The sequence below is a fragment of the Pygoscelis adeliae genome, unplaced genomic scaffold, assembly GCF_000699105.1.
Source record: "Pygoscelis adeliae isolate BGI_AS28 unplaced genomic scaffold, ASM69910v1 Scaffold232, whole genome shotgun sequence".
NCBI lineage: Eukaryota > Metazoa > Chordata > Aves > Sphenisciformes > Spheniscidae > Pygoscelis > Pygoscelis adeliae.
The window spans coordinates 2,839,978-2,859,364 of record NW_008824473.1 but is presented as its reverse complement, the minus strand read 5'-3'; the positions used below and the strand labels follow the sequence as shown (position 1 = coordinate 2,859,364).

Here is a 19,387-nt window from a genome sequence, read left to right as displayed (position 1 = left end):
AACTCTTAAACACACAACTGTCTGCATGCACCGGAGCTGACGCAGCTTCCTGGGTAGTCTGCTGGAAAACAGAGGATGAAATAGTTTGGTTGAGACCAACACAGACTAGCTGTAAAAAATAATTGAGCTGCTTGCAAGACTGGACTTGTGCTCTCTCTTCCTCTGATCTTTCGCACAGATTAGAAGAAGAATGGGATTTAGACACTTTTTCAAACTTTTCAGCTCATCTCAAAATCAATACAGAATATCCAACCCCCAGGAACACCAGTGGGGGAAAAACACACAAAACAGAAAAAGCAACTAAACTCTGCGCAGTTGAAATCACTGAGCCATACGGCTCAGGTTGTAGCTATCAAAATGGCAATTTTGATAAAAACTCCTTTTATTTATTTACATGCATCTTAGAGATTTTTTTTTTTAGTCCACTTCTGCTTGAGTGCAGCAGTTTTTCATAAGCACAAAGATATCTTAAGGAAAAATTAAAACTTGGGTAAAAATATTTTAAAAAGAAACTTCTTGGATTCTAGCATCTAAAATAAACCCTGCATTCCTTAACCTAAATTTTGTCTAGTGCATTGAAACAACATAGCTGCATAGTTTTTTTAAGTCATTCATTAAAACATCTTTAACTGAATCAAATATAAATGTTGGATAAATGAGGCTCATTAATATCACTGTTGGCATTTAAATAAAAACAGAAGTTAATATTTCAACTGCTTTCTTTCCCAATATTTATTTTATGCCCCCCCCCAATTTTACTGTGTTACATACACAATTACATTAGACCTTGCTGCAATTAAAATATCACCATACAAACCAGCGTACCACAGAGCTTTACAAGCACATTTCCTGAGCAAACGCTGAAAATAACCCACAGGAAAAGGCTGTTGTTGAGCATATAAATGCGTCTTTCATCAATTCTCATGTCACATTTGACTCTCCATTCTACATCTGAGATAACTCTCTGGAGCTACATTTTGTTAACCTGCAATTTATACCGTGGTTGGCAACTGGAGACAGAGCGCGCATGTTGGAGGCGGGGGAGAAAGGCCAACGTCCAGTGACAAATATGCAACATTAACTTAGCTTCCCCCATCTTAAGGAAAAGGAAATACATGCGAAGAATGCCAAAATTAGGAAAAACACAAACATGGAATAAAAGAGGAAAGGAAAAGATAAAGCGCTGGAGATTAATTTATGAAAGTGTGTGACACCTGAGTTCCTCTTATCCATAAACAGGGGGGTTAGGAAGCAGGCTAAAGGAGGCAGGGTTTTTATGCGCTGCTTTGCTTACTTCAGGCTCCCCCACATCACACTAAGCCAGCCTTCGGCTGAAGGCAAGAGCCGACACGCTGAGCTGAGGCGACGTCACCGGGAGGAAGGACGAGGACATCCTTGTATTGTACCGGGGGGATCGATGGGAACAGCACAGCTAGGACATTTTTGCCATCTGTGGTGAGCACTTCTTCGGTAGGAAACAAAGGGCAGCGCAGTTTACCCTCAAAAATGGGTCTTTTAATGCATATGGACTACACGGGCTTCGAGGTTAATGTGATATAATTTTCTAGACTGCAGAAGACTGTGAAAAAATAACCGCCAAACCTTTTGGAGAGCGGCAGAGGGGTTTGCCCAGCAGCACCTGCCTCATCACTGCTGCCACTGTCAGCTTGCTCCCTCTCATACTCACAAAACACACCCAGCCCCAACTACACTCAGTAAAAAGTTAATGTCAAGAACTTAAACTACATCTGTTTTTATGTAGCACTTATAACACCATCCAATAAATGAGATGTCTTTCATTATTGCACCTCCAACTCTGTCAAAAGTTTCCCTATGTGCTGCGTCAACGTCAACCTGCTTCACCCATCTCTTTCTTTTACCAAAATCAACAGGGAGCCCTTGAAAAGAGGGATGGAAGAAATACCAAAGACAAAAATTCTCTTTCATGACAGTCATGGAGATCTTCACAATTGTTTTCATTTCACAAGACCTTTCAAACCTTTTCAAGACTGGATTATATACTACAATAATGGACTTGGTATTGGAAAAATGCAGATCACCAACTCCTTTCTCTCCCTCATTGGAGAGGGAGAACATCAGACCTCAGAATCTTTCCCAATGTCAAAACAGATGAAATCAGCACATCTCAAATACATTTGGATGAGAATGTGTCAAGATTTTTTTAAAGCAAGAAAGTTCCTATTTATTCTGATTTAAAAAAAAAAAGGGGGGGGGGGAGGGGAATTGGCATACTTCTCCCAGATTGCTTTAGAAGATTTAAGTATTTTCCTGGAGTGCATAACATCTTCCTATAATATACACATTTTATTTCAGGTTGTATAGCAGACTAAAGTGAAAGCTTTATGACCGAAAGCCACCTCAATACTAAGGAAAACTACTTCTGTTACTGGAAAAGCTGACCGTGGAGACACTGACTTGCATAAAGTTTCTTGCAAGGAAAGAAAAGAAAACCCAAAACACCCCATATGCTTTCCTGAGCAAAACACTTCACTGCGAATCTTTCATGTAGTTTCACATGCTACCTTAGTAGTATAAAATAATTAACCTGACACTGCAAAATAAAATAATTTCAGACCCAAGGTCAGTAATTTGACTAACTCTCAGGAAAGAGAAGGAGCTCCAAGGGCACCGTACAGCCCCAGGATGAGGGTCCCACCATCTGCAAGCACCCAAAGTCCTTGTGTCAGAACATCAATATTCCCAAGCAATAGTACTGCCACTTCTCACCAATATTTCCATTTTTTACTGATTTGGACTCTGATTAGATACCCCTAACTTCATTACAGAATTTGTTTCTTCATAGTCCGTAAAAGCAAAACTTGAGAAGTCAGCAAGACGGCATATTCCTTATGTCCGGTAGCCAAGAATTGCTTTGTCCATTCCCTGCTCCTGAGCGCCAGAGCTGGCACTGCCAGGTAGGCTTTGCATTCAGCCTCACAGGGGATGGGAAGTGGAGACCTGAGCCATCTGACTCACTCTTTACTGACAAGCCCTCGGAGTTGGCAGAAGCCTACCAGCTGCATAACATGTACATGAGAAAGCGAGGTAGGGAGGGGAAAAGAAAAAGGCAGGCTCAAGGAGGCAGAATACAAAAAGAAAACCAGTGACAACACATGACCAAAGATAATGAAGCCTGATAGGACACCTAAATAGCATATTATCAAAGCTATTCCATTAAAACCTGAATTGCAGAGAAAGAATTTAACATACAACTAAGGGTGGCAGAAGCGAGCTAGAAGCACCGCGGGAGAGCGGAAGACAGGACAAGACTGCAGAGCTGATGGAGGAAAAGGAACCTGCCTTCTTCAGATCAAAAACTAATCCATTATCACCTTTAAGAAACAGATGAAATAAAAAAAAAAATCTACAAACCTGGCCTCTACTTATCAGGAAATTATATCCTTCAATAAAATTCAGTAAAAAGAAAATGTGGTTTTTAATGTATAAATATGACACCTTCAATACCTAAAATGTATTTCATGCTTTCAAATCTCAGCATAAGTGTTTGAAAACTGTTTTTAAATGCTATTTAGACCCTGCAGCATTTTATGAATTTTGTGTTTCTCTTGAAATGTTTTTAAATGGGAAATTTGCAATTGCAAAAAAACCCCTTCCCTAATGTAGCCAATCTCTAAACACCACTACATTTATCTGGTGCAATACTGCTCCTCAGAAGCATGTCTCAACTCTAACAAAGTTCAGTACATCAAAGAGGAATATGTATCAAAGCAAAGTGCTTAACCACACAGATTTCAGTACTAAAAATACTCCAGGAAGGCTTTCATGGACACTTAATTGACCTCTGGGGACTCAGTCACCAAAGCAGAATTTAGCCCGGAAAACTAAACTTACACTTTGCATTGAGATGTTCATTTCTGGAAAACCAATGGATTATTCTAAATCAGCAGGGGTGGGAAAAATAGGAAGCAGTGTTTAATTAAACCAACATTAAGATCTCAAAGGATTGTTGTCACATGGTACTCCCCACCCCCCAGCCCTTTCCAAAGAAAAATCCTAGTCGGAAACACAGTGACACAGCCATAAATTTCATCCAAATCAATTAGTAGTCATGTACATTTGCAACATCTTGAAGGAACTTTGTCAAAAGTAGCCAGTAAATACAGTATGCTATTCCCTGAAGGGTGAAGGAGCAGACTCACTCAACCTGAAGTACAATTCTCTTGCCTAGAACAACGTAACAAATACCAAAAGGAAGCCCACAAGATCCAGAAAAGTTTAAGTTTCTGTTTTCTGCAGCATGACAGATGTTCCAAGGCACGTTCACTGTTTGCGTCTTTACGATTACTGGACACATTTTACTTTTAGTTTTAAGGAAGATTTTGCTGTCCTCCTCACAATAAAGGTTTGTCACTAAAAAGAGGATAACCAATGCATAAATATTTCCCCTTCATTAGGAGGTTTTAAAAAAAATGGTGTTACTTCAAAACAGAACCATGTCAACCACTGGTCTCTGGCAACATTAAAATGAATTGTGGCGGTACCAGCAGCACTGACTTTTCATCTCACTTTTCAGGCCTGAACCATTCATTTCTCAAAAAAACAAACCCAAAGAGCTACTTTCCCTGTTGTTATCTGCAACTGGATAATGATATTTAAAACTTCTTTCACATTTAACAATACGTTTTCTATCCCACAGCATCTATTCTTCACGCACTTTGTTTACAGAGTTCTCATAATAACGCATTCACCTCCATTATCTATTTTAAATTGGTAGTCAAACAGGTAGACTAGGACAAAATAAACAATCCTTTAAAACTGTTTCAAGATATTTCTTTTTTCAACAGTGGAAACAAAACATGGATTATCTGCTCCCAGTGTATTGTCATTACTTTCTTTATTGAGAATATTACCCCGAACTACTTAAAACAAGCAAAACCCACCAGTCTCCCATCAGCAGCACCTGTCTCACCTCAGTGGTTCACACACCGTGTCAGGACCCTGGTTCTCTTCCTTTCAAAGCCAAGCCCACCTTCAGTAGAAGGGAGGGTGACATCAAATAACTCAAAAATCAAGTGGTAAGTGACAACTGATACCCCACCATTAATTACCCAGGCCCGCCATTTGCATTTAAACCCCTGTGGGAAGGCCCAAGCAAACAAAATGTATCTGAATTTAATAAGACATATAAATTTAGGGTAAGAGTGTCAGAAGCTATTACCATTCTCCATTAAAGCATACTGGTTTCACCAGATGGGATCTGGAGGAAATTTCTCAGTAACCACCGAAGCACTGGGTACATTATGAAAATTTTATTTCTTCCTCCAGAAAGAAACGTAACATGGGGTAAAGACACCACCAAACTCTTCCAGTAATGGCAAGCCTGGCAATTCAGACTTAATACACTGCATATGTGCTATTATGACTAGAAGTGTAGACAATTGGTGTATGAATTTCTCAGAAGAACAATCTCATTTGTACGTTGGCTTTAATCATAAGATAATTTGTTTTGAGATCCCCATTAGCAGTGCATTACAGGAGTTTCATGTGCCATGATATGAAAAAGAGCTGAGTGCGTGTTCTGACAAGCTGGGGAAAATGCGAGCGGTAATTATTTCAATAACATCAGCACTGTTTCTCTAACCGGTTTTATAATACCACCTGGCCCAGGAAATGATGAAAGGCTCTTAAAGAACTATCAGAAAAGGTGAGATGACATTGATAAAGAAGCTTCAAAGGATTGGAGATAACAATGGATGGGAAAACTGGAGCAGCTGCCTGCCTGGCTCTGTCCGGGCAAGGACCCTTACACCTCCCAAGCCAGAGCCAAAATGAATACCCATACCTGCTCTTCCAGCAGCAGCTGCTCCAGGTCAGGGGACTACTGCCCCGTTGTGCCCCTTTTTCTTCTAGGGATTTCTTTGTTCCCTGAGATCTACTGAAGTAACTGCATGCATTAATTGTTTCCTAAGGTAGCTTCTGACTATGTAATTTAGTTTAAAATAAAATAAACACTTACATAAAGGGTTCTGGTTATGGTTTTCTATGTGTGCTTTTTAAAGAAAACACAACACAAACTCAGTTATGTGAAGAACATCCAGCTTAGGGAGCAGCTATAGTTGCAGATGTGCCAGGGTGCAAGAGATCACTGAAACCCTTAAATCACCATTGGTACTGGGGAAGGTTTGTGTGGAGAGGGAATAACTACAAACCTCTTGCACTCATTCAGGTACGAAAACTACAGGATTTCATTCAAAGAGCAACTGCAGTCTCATACCTACCATGCTTCATACAGCAAAACTGTCCTTTTCTTAAAGCAAAGACATACATTTACCTGATCCAGAACCACAACACAAACCAAAACAGATCACATAAACACATAAGTTATATCCTTATTTAAGTTTGGTCTCACCCTTCTTAGGTAAACCAACTCAAGGGAATACTAAGAGTGTGGTCAAAACCCCCAAAAGATACCCAAAGATTAGATTTAAACAAAAAGTATACGCTCAGTCAGGAACTTAAACTATACCAAGACAAAAACCAAGAAACACCCTACTGTAAACAAGAAAAATACTCAACAACCACATGAATAAATATACCAGTACCAAGCACATAACCAGAAATCCTACTTCCCATGATAAGGCTTCATGCTTTCCATCAAACGGTCCAATGTTGAGGATATAAATTCTATAAACAATTATTAACACAGGATGCCACTTAAAATTTGTCTCCTCCTATATAAGAGGACACACTCCCCTAAAGAATGGCCAGCTCTCAGATTCTTTGGAGCATGTGTTTGCTGCACACACATCCAAAATGAAACGAAGCTTAGTAACTCTCAGTGAAAAATGAAGTTAAATATGACTATCTATAAGCTAGCTCATTTATTCTTGTCAGTATGCATATACTCTCAACAGTGTAAAGAAGTTTGCTGGGGACTATGAAGTATACAGGCTGCATATTTCATTCAAATCCTTATTGCTGGTTTGAGATAAATCTTGAGGACCTGCAAGACCAACTCATTAGCTGAAGTTAAGAAGTTAAATAATACCGTACTGGGTCAAAACAATGTTTCACCTGTTACCACACTCTGACAGACACAGTAAGTGATGCTATTTAGGGAGAACATATGAGCCTGGCCACTCTTTGTGGCCCATTCCTCTTCCCAGCATCCACAATCACAGTATTACAGCTATTAAAAGATCTGTTCCTGCCTATTCCATTATGCATCTGTTTTGGACATATCCCTGAATTGGTCCAATCCCTTTTTGAATCTACTGATATTACCTGTCTCCACCACCTCCTGAGACAACGAAACACAGCAGCAACCTGCAGGGTCACCAAACCCTGTCTTTCAGTAATATTCGTGTGAGTCATACAGAACTCGTGCACTACTACTACCTTTATTGCATCTGACAGCACAGGGAGATCCAGAAGACTCACTATATTCAGGGAGAGGCAGCATCTTTTGTTATACCCAAAAAGCTTTCAAGACCTGATGAAGAATTTGCATACTCAAAAGCTTGTCTGCTTTTCCCAGCTCTATCAGCTGATCTAAAAATATATTCATAGCCTCTACAAACCTAGCAACTACGCACTCTATGGATGCTTATTTGAGTTCATCCTGAGACTGTGGTAAGGTTCATTCCTCCCCATTTAAGTATTCTTGGATACAAATACATGACTGTATCTGATTTGCTTTAAATCTGGAAAAGCACATACGTTAGGTTCCCAAATTTTTATCATATATGAGGAATAACTAGCTTATTTTTGCTCTTGACTCTTTACCAAGTGCAAACAGTTTTCAAAACAGCAAAAGCATGTAAAGATATACAGCAGCGGCTGTCCTGCTGACATTTAACGAAAGGGGTACAGCATCTCAAGTCGTCATCTAAACATGTTTACAACCAACAGAGTTGCAATGGAGCTGTTTAACTTCCCCTTTCTCTTTATTTTACCTGCCAAGTCTCAAACGCCTGTTTGTAGCTTCACAAGCATCCTCAACCTCATAGAAGCCAGGGCTCTGGTCTTCCACGCTGCTGGAGTTCTGCCATTCAAAACAGAGATTTCTCCGAGCACCCATAGCAAAAGGCAAGTTCTCATACTCGGGTATTTCCTCATAGTGACGCACGTTCTCGTACTCTGGAGCACAAGTGCTGGTTACAGAATTCAAATGCATTTGTGACAAATTCTCTCCGGAAAGTACATGCCCATCTAAAGACTCCAGCCTTTGGTTACTTCGCATCTCAGGTTGACTTCTGTTTCTCTGCCTCTTCTTCTGTAACGCGGGACTACTTATTTCTACAGAATGCGCCTTGGCAGATTTAGCTTTCCTTTCACTGCCTACAGATGCTATATTCCGGTTGCTACCGCTTCCATGCCCGTCCCCAGTGGAAAGGTTGGCAATAGCACTATCCATTGACTGGCTGCCTTTAGACAGAAATTTTTGGAAGTCACTTTTCATTAAGCAAACCGACAGTTTTATGTTGAGAAACTTTTTCAAGCTATTTTTCTTCTGATGGTCTTTGCAAGGCTTGTCTGTCCTTTCCATGTCCACAGAAGAGAGAGATTTGGCCCTAGGCTTTGTCACAACAGTCAAGTGGTTGAAGCTAGTAGCAATGTTAGCAGTTTTTAACGATTCAGAATTTCCTGAAAATGGAAGAATAGGATGAGGTAACTTCCAGACAGGTTTCTCAGAAGAACGTTTGGGCATGTCACAGGATGACAGCACACATCGCTCCTTGGCTGGTGGACATGCGAAGTGCGATCCTTCCAGAACGCTGTTCGATTTGTCCTCATTGGAGGTGTAAGAACTTTTCTCCACAAGCTCTGCTGATGCAGCTTTTTTCAGCAGGCCAGCAGCTGGTAGGCTGTGCCTCTGCGGTTTTTTAGGAACAATTTTTGGAGAACTTTCATCCTTTATTTTAACTTCTTTATCTTCCAATTTTTGTGGGGAAACATGGAGGCTATTGGAAGCAGATGAATGCTGACTGCTAGTTAATTTGAGTTGCTTTGGCAAACTCATGGACAAAGTATCACACCTGACAAAGTTAGTCCTTTTGTCCACAGCATCTAGCATACTGGTATCATCTGTCATCTCATCCATGGAGTTAACTAAGTCATGGTCTGCATCTAAAGAACATTCAACACTTTCCACCAAATCAGAAGTTTTGTGTGACAAGTGAGGCAAAAGATTTTGTGAAGTTGACTCTTCCGTAGCGGGTTCCTTCACCTGATGCATTCTGTCTGCATTGCTTTGAGTTATCTCACATTTTTCAGGATGAAGCACTTCTGTATTATTGTTATAACAAACACTTTGTCCAAGGATATTAATTTTTGCTGGCTTTTTAAAGCTTTGTTCTGCAAGCCCAAAGGAATCTCTCTCTGAATTACATGGCCCCTTTGTTCCTTCTCCTGTGGTGTCTATGCCATCCTGACGGACTAGGCATGCAGCACGTGGCTTTCTTGGCTTAGGGATAGGAAGCACTTTTAAGCTCAGGACTGAAGATGTTTCAGAGGAGGTTTTATCAGCATCTGCTTTCATACCCATTTCACCTGAAAACGTACTATTGCTACTTAAATTTTCATTTTCCAGGATTTCCTGGTCCAATGGGCAAGAGCAACTGTGATTATTTTCAGTCAAACTAGGACAAATTTCAGACATCCGAAACTCATCAGCTGTGAGCTTACTGTTGGTATTTTGTTGCTTCCCTATAGCTACCTCAGAAGACAACGAAGACTGTACAAGTTCCATAAACTCTATTTTAAGGTTGTTCTTGGAACTGCTGCCATCCCCTTTGTCAAGTTTGTCTGCATATCTGTGCCTCACAGGACTGCTGTTAGGAAACACACTATGAGTTAGAACGTCCTTAAGTTTCTCTTCCAAAATGCTGGCTTTCAAAACCACCTGATTTCTATTTGCCAGTTTTTCATTGTGACTATCCCCCAGAGTTAGTGCGTTTTTTTCACCAACTTTGATGTTCTCTAAGTTTTCCAAGTGCTCGAAAATGATCTGAGTTTTACAGGTGGTGTCCCCATTTCCAAGCTTATGAAGGCATTCAAATTTGCAAGATGACATTGGTAGAATATATGCTGTGTTATCAGTACTCCCTTCCAAGGCTTCATTTTTATAGTTCAAGTGGTCTAGCGTTTGAGAAGAATCTCCCCTGTGCTCCTCAAAGCTTTTTGTGCTTTTTCTTGTAGATGATGGAGGTTTAACTTCCGGAACGGATGAGCTCTTGAGAACCTTTGGTTTCGGTGCAATTGCTGGCTTGGTTTTCCTTGCTGCTTGTATAACACCAGAAAGTACAATGTCAGGCTTCGGTGCAACAGGTGGAGGCGTCGCCTTGTGTCCTACCACAAATTTTGGTTTGGGGGCCACCGGTGGCTTCTTAATTTCTAGGAAGGATGGAAAACAAAGACTTTAGTCACCATCAGCCCACAGAACAACTTCACCTGCACCGCAGTATTATTAGAGGTTTTGTAACATCTAAATCACACAATCTACAGGATCTCAGCGTGTATATGCATACATTTTTCTCTTAAAAGCCTCCCTTCCCTACCATCGCTTTTTCACTAGTTGCCTTTCTTCTTTTTAACAGGCACAGTCAAGGAGTGGTAGGAAAAGTCTTCAAGGGTAACTCGTTCATTAAAAAACAGTTTATGAAAGTGTATGTCCTTGCTCAGATGCTAAAGTATGATGCTAATAAAAACAGAGCAGTTTAGTCTGGTTTTGCAGTTTGAACTATTACAATACCTTTTAAAAATGGTGCAAATATGCTAAGTGCCTCATGTGTAATAAGCCACAAAGATAGCAGAACAGCTAGGGTAACTACCAAGACAGTTCACTTCCTTCCCCTACCACCTCTGGAAACGCATAACCTAAAATTCCCCTTTCCCTTCCTCTTCTTTTCAAGCGATATTGAGATGGATTACCGTACCAGCTGTAGAACTGGCATGTCACTACCATCAGTTCAGTCAAATGAGTCTGTGGTGCGAAGTTCATGCAGTAATTTGTAGCAAGTCAGTACTTTCCTACTGTAAAAGTGAAATACTATTTCTGTGCATCTTATAAAATTACTCTTCCCAACATGTCACTGTCTGACCTAGAAACAGTCACCACTGCTATGACTTATGACCCACTTGACAGCACAAGATGACAAACCCTGGGGAGAGCGGGCAGCAGGAAAAGGAGCACATGAGGAACTTGGAGATTATGGAGTTTTGATTGTGTTGTTGGTTTTGGGGTTTTTTGCTTGTTTGTTTGTTTTGTGGTTTTGTTGTTTGTTTTTTTAAGGTATGCCTGCAACATTTAATATTGCAGAAGATCATTTATGACCAATTTATTTCCATACGCTGGCATAATTTCAGATTTCTAAGCGCTTTGAGTGATTTTTGACATGTGAAAACTGATTTATAAAGTAAAGAAGTTTTTCATTCTATTTTTTTTATGTAACACCTCTGCATTTATTACTTTTGTTTTGAACAATATTTTGGTATACTTTCAGGAAGTCATACACATTAAATAAAACTCTTAAGAAAACATGCTAATTAATGTTTCACATGCTAAGAGATTGAGTAAGCCATTGATTTATTATTCCTTTTGAACTGTGGGTTTGGTGTTTGGTTGTTTTTTATCACCATTATTATTATAGAAGTGCAACTAGATCATAATCTCCTGCCTAGAAATATGAGAATAAAGTTTCAGGCTTGGGGTTTTTCCTGTTTTGGATGGGGTTTTTGTTTGTTTTAAAGAAATCTAGATGGTTTAAAAAAAAAAAAAAAAGGCAGATGCCCTCAGTTGCAAGCGTTTCCCAAACACTAAGCCACTGCCCTAAGCAGACGGCCAGAAACAATGTCTCTACTATAGAAACAGGAAAACCATGTTTTTCTAGGACATGAATCATTAAACGGTATCCAGACTGACTCCACTTACATGTAGAGTAGCTGCCCTTGCTGCAATTATATTAGCAAAGAGGTAAACCTGATGGCAGAGATATTTTTTGAGGCATTTTGCAAGAGGGGATGCAGAATTTCTTTCCAAAGGTACAGCTCCCTATAGCCAGCAACGACAGCCAAGAGTGACCCAGCTACCAGCAAAGGACGTACCACCTTCTGTGTCCTGTCCAAAGACAGAGGTTCCCCACACAGTGAAGAGTCAATAGTTTGCTCGGAAAAAAAAGTAACCCTTTGGATGGGCAACCACTGATCCTGAACAGCAGAAGAGAGTTGTACATTTACTTTCAGACAAGACAACTACCTATTCAGTTGGAGAATGAAGTGATGGCAATAAAGGAGCCTGTTTTCTACAGTAAAAACCGAGGAACGGATGCACAGTTTGTCACAGAACACAACGCAGTAGTAGACCTGGGCCATGTTCAGTAATATTTATTAAGTTATTAAAGCTGCCTGAAAACCGGAGAGAGACAGACTGCTTGGGAACCCTTCCTGATGCCCAAATGAGAGAAACAGATTGGAAAAGATGCAGGAGATTAAACACTGGCTACATAATTGATACCCTGTGGATTATTTGTCCCACTCCACAAACTGAAGTCCATAAACCCTGGAAGTTTCTCTCTCTCTAGTGGGACTGCCTAATTTGGATAGCAATCAAACTAGATTATTCTGCAGGGCTTTCAACTAGTATTTATTAGGGAGGGCACTCAGAAGGTATGATATGATACTATTACCTGAATATAAGATTCAAAACTAAAACATGAAAACGTCAAAGGATGCAAAGAAAACAAACCAGTTGTTTATATGCCAATAGTGGAAAGCTGGATAATGAACAGAGCCAGAAAAATTCACTTCTGATAATAAGTGCGATTCGATACAATTTCTGAAGCCTACTAGAATTTTTCAAACTGCTTCAAAGTTAAAAAGCATTGGGACAGACAGAAGAGACGGGGAAGTAGTGTGGTATAATAAAGACACTACTATCTGCTTTAAAGTGATTGCTCATAGAGTCGATATGGGTCAATGTATTAACAGACACATTACAGTCTTGGTATCAATACAGATCTGCAGTCAACCGCTCAATCAGAAAGGAATGTGATGAAGAGCCCTTTCAAACATAAATATGACGTGAGAGGAAAGACTCCAGGAAGGGAATGCATACCAGTAGATTTCCTCAACAAAATATCTTTAAGTTTCTGAAAAATACAAGTGATTAACTTCTTAGAAAAAAAAATCACAGCAGCTAGGCAAGGGTAAAAGTATATTAGATTTCAATTAGAAATCAAGAATTAAAGTTCAGTTGATTATAAACTAATTTAATTCCCTGTGTGTGGATAAAAACCAGTTCTACATAACACAATGCTTTAAAAGGGACAATTTCCCATCCTGAATAGAAAGAAAACTAAGTAGGAGGCAACTGTTATATATAAAGGTGTAAGGAATGACTGGAAGTCATATGAGAATGACTTTTTGTTAAATGACAAGCATAAGCAAGCCTCTTTGGTGAAAACCAATAAATATAATCAAGGAAATGTTATGCAACAAATGCATGGAGTGGTGAGTTGTTTGGACAACGGGCTTTTTCCTGGTGCCATATGGAACTGTTCACCTAAGAACAGAGATGGTTGGTTACGCTTAGGAGAGTAAAAACTGAAAAGAATTTGGAAATCATTGTAGACAGTTATTTTATGAGAGCTCCATGCAGGTCTGCAGCTAAGCAGTAAATAATCCTCCGAATTACAAGGAGATAAATATAAAAAGATGAAGGGAGCTGACAGTATTTCTGTACACAGCACCTACCAGACTGTTAGCGACATGCTATGTCACCTTCTGGCATTCTTAGGTGAAAACTTGGGACAAATGCAAGAAATAACTACAGAAGTATTCAAGGTCTGAAAATCATGCCTCAAACCCTAAGAAAGCTCATCCTGCTTAATTTAACCAAGAATTTAAGAAGTGAGATTGTAATAGTATATATACTTATGCACATGTGAAAGATTTTTGATAACAGATGGCTCTTTAATCAGGGGGGGGGAAAAAGACACAATGGGATCCCGTAGCTGACCACTGAAGTTTGGCAAGTTCAAACTAGAAACAACGCTTTAAAATTATTATTAAACTCAAAGGATAATTAACTACAGGAACATCTCACCTAGGGTTGTGGTGGAGCCACTAGCACTTACAGTCCACCTAAACTCCCTTTCTGAGATGTGCAGAAGTTTCAGAGGAAATTTAGGACTGGAAATTGGATTCTCTGGCTTGTCTTACTCAGGAGATTAGAATAGAGAATCACTACGATTTCCCCTGCTCCCCCCTCCAATCTTACCCCATTTCTCAGAGACGATCCCTGCATCCAGACTAGCATCATGGGTTACCAGTAATAAACCCAAACCTAAGAGCAGAAACACCGATTTTTATTTGCATAAACAGATTAAATGATTAGGAGCCAGAGAAGCAGCCAGAGATATCCTCTGACTTGCTTGACTAGCAAAGGAAGAAATCCATAAATAAAGTGACTAACAAAGCTGCCATCACCAGCAGGAACTCTATGGCTCATCTACAAACAGCCAACACCGTGTTCAGTGCTGAAGGAAGGAAAGAAAAAAAAAGAAGCTTAAAAATATCCATACACCCACCTTAAAAAAAGTGGATTAAAAAGGGCATTATCTTTCTAACAATAAATAGCCATCAGCACCACCTATGCAGGTCAATGCATATGCTTTTTGTCCAACTTCAGGTCACAGCACAGAGAACAGACATTTGCCCCTCTGGTGAATTATCTCCTCCAGCGTGCTGAGGAAAAAGCAACACCCATTCTCATCCTGCTAAGCTCCTCTGCGACACTCGTTCTTGCCCAACTAGCACGCATCCCGCTCATATGATGAGAACACCCTGGAACAACCTCTACTCTCAATGTTTTGGCCTTAAAAGTGTCCGTTTCTGTTTCTCAGATGATAGGATTTAGCAATTGTGGACCTCACTTAAAAATGCTTGTGTGTCTTCTCCTACGCAATATCATGAATGAGCAGGTAAGCCAGTAAGACAGTGCAGTCTTAAGCACTACTATTACACAGCTTTAAATCTTCTCCTCAAATTTTTACCTCTTGTTACCTTGCCTGTCCAGCACAGGAATAGGGGGAAAAAAAAAAAGATATATGAAGTTAAACTGAGGCAAAAAACCAAATAGCACTACCTCTTCTGCAATAAACCCTACTATTGCTAAAGGAACATTTTCCCAGGTTATGTTTATGCCCATACTTTTGAGATTCTGTTAACAACTTCTACACTTGGGAACAGCAAAAGAACAAGACCAAGTTATGTTCACCTGCATCTGTCCAAGAAACAGGGACAAATGGTTCTGGATGCTGTTGTGCAAACATAACTTGCTATTCCTTTCCTTGCAATGCTCCACATGAACAGAGGCCTCTCTCCTGGTATTCAGGATCCCCAATGGGACTGTCTCTAGCTGCCCAAGAGGTATCCCTGTGGCAGGATCCTGCAACCAACCCTAAAGCAATATCCTTTTTGAACCACAAAACAGTAGGATGACAGTAAAACAACTGATCAGTGTGACATAAGATTTTGACAGCAGCTGGACCTAAACTTAAGGTACGGTACACAATCAAGTTACTATGGGGTAAGCCAAGGTGTGAATTTAACACATCAGCTACTTTATACAAGCTGGCCATATGTGTACTCTTACTCACAGTATACAAGGTAGTTTATTCCTTTTCACCTATGAGGTGAAATCTGTTTCACATACTACTTCACATATCTATTTCACATGTACTAAGAAAAGAAAAGAAAAGGAAAGGGCTTGAAACAGTTACCGCTTAGCAGCTGGCCTACTGCAAATGTACATACTGGCTTTCTCATGGCACCTTGTTTACATATGCATGCTGTATTCTCAGAGTTAGGAAATGACATCTGTAGGCTATATATGAAAATAATACGATGCCCAGAAGGTATCTACCAAGGGATTGATGTGCTGTTCTTTCGTATGTGAAGGAAGAGCTCGCTAACAGCCAATTTACTGTTCCTGGGACTACTTTTGGCATAAAACACTACAACTCACAGACACAAAACAAGAAAGCCACAAAACTCCCGTTCTCCAGCGACTTAAATTTTAATGGCTCACAACAAGGCTTTTCAGTTCAATTACTTTGCTTTCAGTTACAGAAAGAAAGGTTCATTAGGTAAACACCTCAAAAAAGTATTCTGAGATCATTAATTTGTTTCCTGTGAATGTGTATTTATTTTCTCTTTATGCAGAGGCTCTGATTCTCTCAGGTGCCACAATGCTCAAAAGAAAACAAAAAAAGGAATGAGTCATGACATCCCGGAAGATAACATGTAGTTTTTAAAATACAAGGGAAAACGGCGGTTTCCAAGCCACTACAGTTCTAGAAAACATCCTAAGTAAACTGCAAAAGGAAAACATTAATTTCAAAATCTCAGGTTGTTCAATGACTTGTTGAAATAAAACAGGAAAGTTGGGGATAACTTTAGAGTAAAGACAAGAGATGAATAAACAACCTTTTAAGATTGCATGCGGAGACGGAGCTGAGTAATGTGACTTGACATATTAGAGGGTTAAAGGGACATTAAACCCTGTAGGCCTCCTTTTTTCAATCCTTGAAAGCAATGAAGTTCAACTGGAAAAGTCATGTTGATTTTGTTTATTCTGTTCCTGCTATGTTGTTTTCCCCTTTGAATTACATTTTTCACATTAAAATACACTACATATTTCTCATTGTTGTTGTCAAATAAGATTGCAAGTCTAAGCTATACATTCTGCCGACATTAAATAAGCTGTATAGATTCACATATAAGGACTGTTTCTTCAGCAAGAAATAATAAATGTCAAACTCGTAACTCTGAGCTTTTGTTTTTCCCTTTTAAAGGCAAGGCGCATACTTGAAGACAGCACAATAGTTCCAGGCAGAAGATAAGTAAACGTGCATTCATCAGCATCGTATATAAAGAATACATTCTACATGAGAAAGCAATGAGAGAATAGTTGTAAATGAAGGTTGAAACCAACATGCAGGTTGATCACTACAATAAGATAATTTTTTTAATTATCTAGAAGTATTTTAAACAAGTGCTATAGTTCCTTAGTTCTAACAAGTCCAGATTTACACACACATTTTCAAATATGTAAGCAACAGCTATGGGAGAACTCCTTCACCTGTCACTGAATTACATCCAGCTCTGGACTGAGATGTAACTGAAACAATTTTGTAGAGGAACTAGAAAAGATACATAGCAAGAAACTGAATATGCACTGCGTTATTTCGAAAGGCAGAAGGCAAGCTGGAGTGGAGTTAAGGCTGGGTTATCAATGTTGGACCTTTCGCAACTTCTGTCCACGGACAGAAGCTGTGTTCGGTATTTCTCTCCGTACCATAGTCCCCTCAAGTAGCACAGTATCTCTTACAGAGAGTCCTGCATATCAAGCTGAAGTCACTCATATCTGCAAATCCTACTTAAAAATATTAAATCAATACTGATGATGCCGTACCAGGTTGCTTTGTTCTAAAGGTACATTAAAAGAAGACACAAGAGAGAGACACTCAAGCCCTTCAAGTTAAACTGAAGGAAGAGCAGAAGGATTTCTAGGCATTTCAAATTCCATCTGAAGCCTTCACACATGATGATAACATTTTTACTGAAATGCTGTATTACCAATCAGTAGTCAGAAAGCTAGCTTACATAGCACAAACCAGAGTAGTAACTGAATTCACAATTAAGTCATTTCAATGTAGGCAATAGATCCTATAGATGACAGGACTGAAATTAAAATATAGGAGTTGGTAAGTTTTTATGTGAGCAATAGCTTTCTAAAGCATGTCTATATATTTCAGGAGCTAAATTCTGCAGCAATACAGAGAGATGGATATTAAACCTTCAGAACTGTCTTCTGGCAGTTCTCAGTCTTTTCATACCCTGCCTATGAGCTCCTTAACTGAAATGTAAAAAGCTGTCATGACACTGTCAGCAGGATCGTGAATCTCTGATCTTGTTTCACCTGTCCCCCATATATTTTTTTATCCTCACATAATCCATCACACACAAAATACTCTTCATCCCCTCTTCAACAGCCTTCACATACCCCTCAGCTTCCCTCTTCCTGCCCACCAGGACTTCTACGTCTTCCCCTTCAAATCCCTCACCAAAATTCACATTTTCCGTGAAACTGTCCCACTTTCTTCTTACTGATATTCCTCAGCATGCCTTTCTCTTTTGCCTTCTAAGTGACTTTGTTCACCGGAACACCTTCCTCCTCACCTTCCCCACAAACACCATCGCAACATAAACTAAACCAAGAGAGACTCAGTCACACAACCTCAGCTCTAGAAGTCCTGAATCACTGTTTAGTGCTAAAAATCTACCCAACTTTCTGAAACTTAGTACCATATCAAATTTTAACAGCCCAGCTCTAAGCTCTTGAGCACCCCCTAACACCTATCTTTTATTTGCACAGCTGTTTAACTCTTAAAAGAGCAGGGGTGAATTGCGCTACCAGCAGCACTTACTAACAACCTGAACATACAATGCAGCTGTTAAGTAGAGACGATATCCCACTTTATTACATGTTTTTCCAGATCTAAACAAAATCAGTTCTATCATCTATATTAAAAGTGGAAACATACTAAATGGAGCAGAAAGATGCATTAAATAGTTCATCAGAATTTACTGGAAAACAAAAAGCTAACAGAGCCCAGATAACTTAATTAACGCTGGACTTGATAACAACATGACGTATTTGAGAGGAAAACACTGAGAATTACGTTGATGTTTTTGCTTGATGTCTGTGTATTGCTTTTCCTTCAGAATAGCCTCCTCCCTCCCCAATCCTTACAGGAAGCACTTCGCTGCTTCAGGTTTACACGGTGATTCGTTGTGTTTCCACCCAAGACGTCATAACCTCCAGATGACACCTTTTGAACGCAGAAAACGTCTTCAAGCAGACTAAGGAAGGAATCTACTAATCTAACGGACGGGCGAACAAAAGTACTAACAGCAGACCACCGTGCAGCCAGCCAAACAAAAAAACACGAGCAACTCCCTTAAACACGGGGAGCTCTTGTTTTAAACCAAGAATTTGCCTTGCAGCTCTTTCAGCCGTGAAATTGGCAGCGGTCAAGAAAAGGGGGGGAAGGAAAGGAAAGCACTGAAGTAGGTCAGTTCAAACCAGCAGCTGGAAACGCCAGAAGTGAACGCTTGCCAGCATCCCTGCCTCTGCGTGAGGGCTCCAGCTCGTACGAGCTGGATCAAGGCAGGTACACCCCTGCAGCAAAGCCGGAGCTTAGCCGCTGACAAACTTTTCGCAGCTCCGCGAAGTCAGACGGAGCGATAACCCAAACCCCGGCGTCGGCTTTCCTGCCAGAAAACCCGGCCCCCGGCCGAGGCTCTTGGCAGGGTTCACCCGCCGCCCGCCCCGCCCCCA

The 19,387-nt window shown here is 40.1% G+C and overlaps 1 protein-coding gene across 1 annotated transcript in view; it reads right to left on the bottom strand.

Annotated features, from left to right (window-relative positions):
- The window catches only part of FGD6 (FYVE, RhoGEF and PH domain containing 6), a 75,587-nt gene that overhangs the window by 51,439 nt on the left and 4,761 nt on the right, over positions 1-19,387 (bottom strand). The window contains 2 exon segments of the mRNA XM_009321355.1: positions 7,938-10,401; positions 10,404-10,468. Of these exon segments, the coding sequence (XP_009319630.1) occupies positions 7,938-10,401; positions 10,404-10,468 (2,529 nt within the window).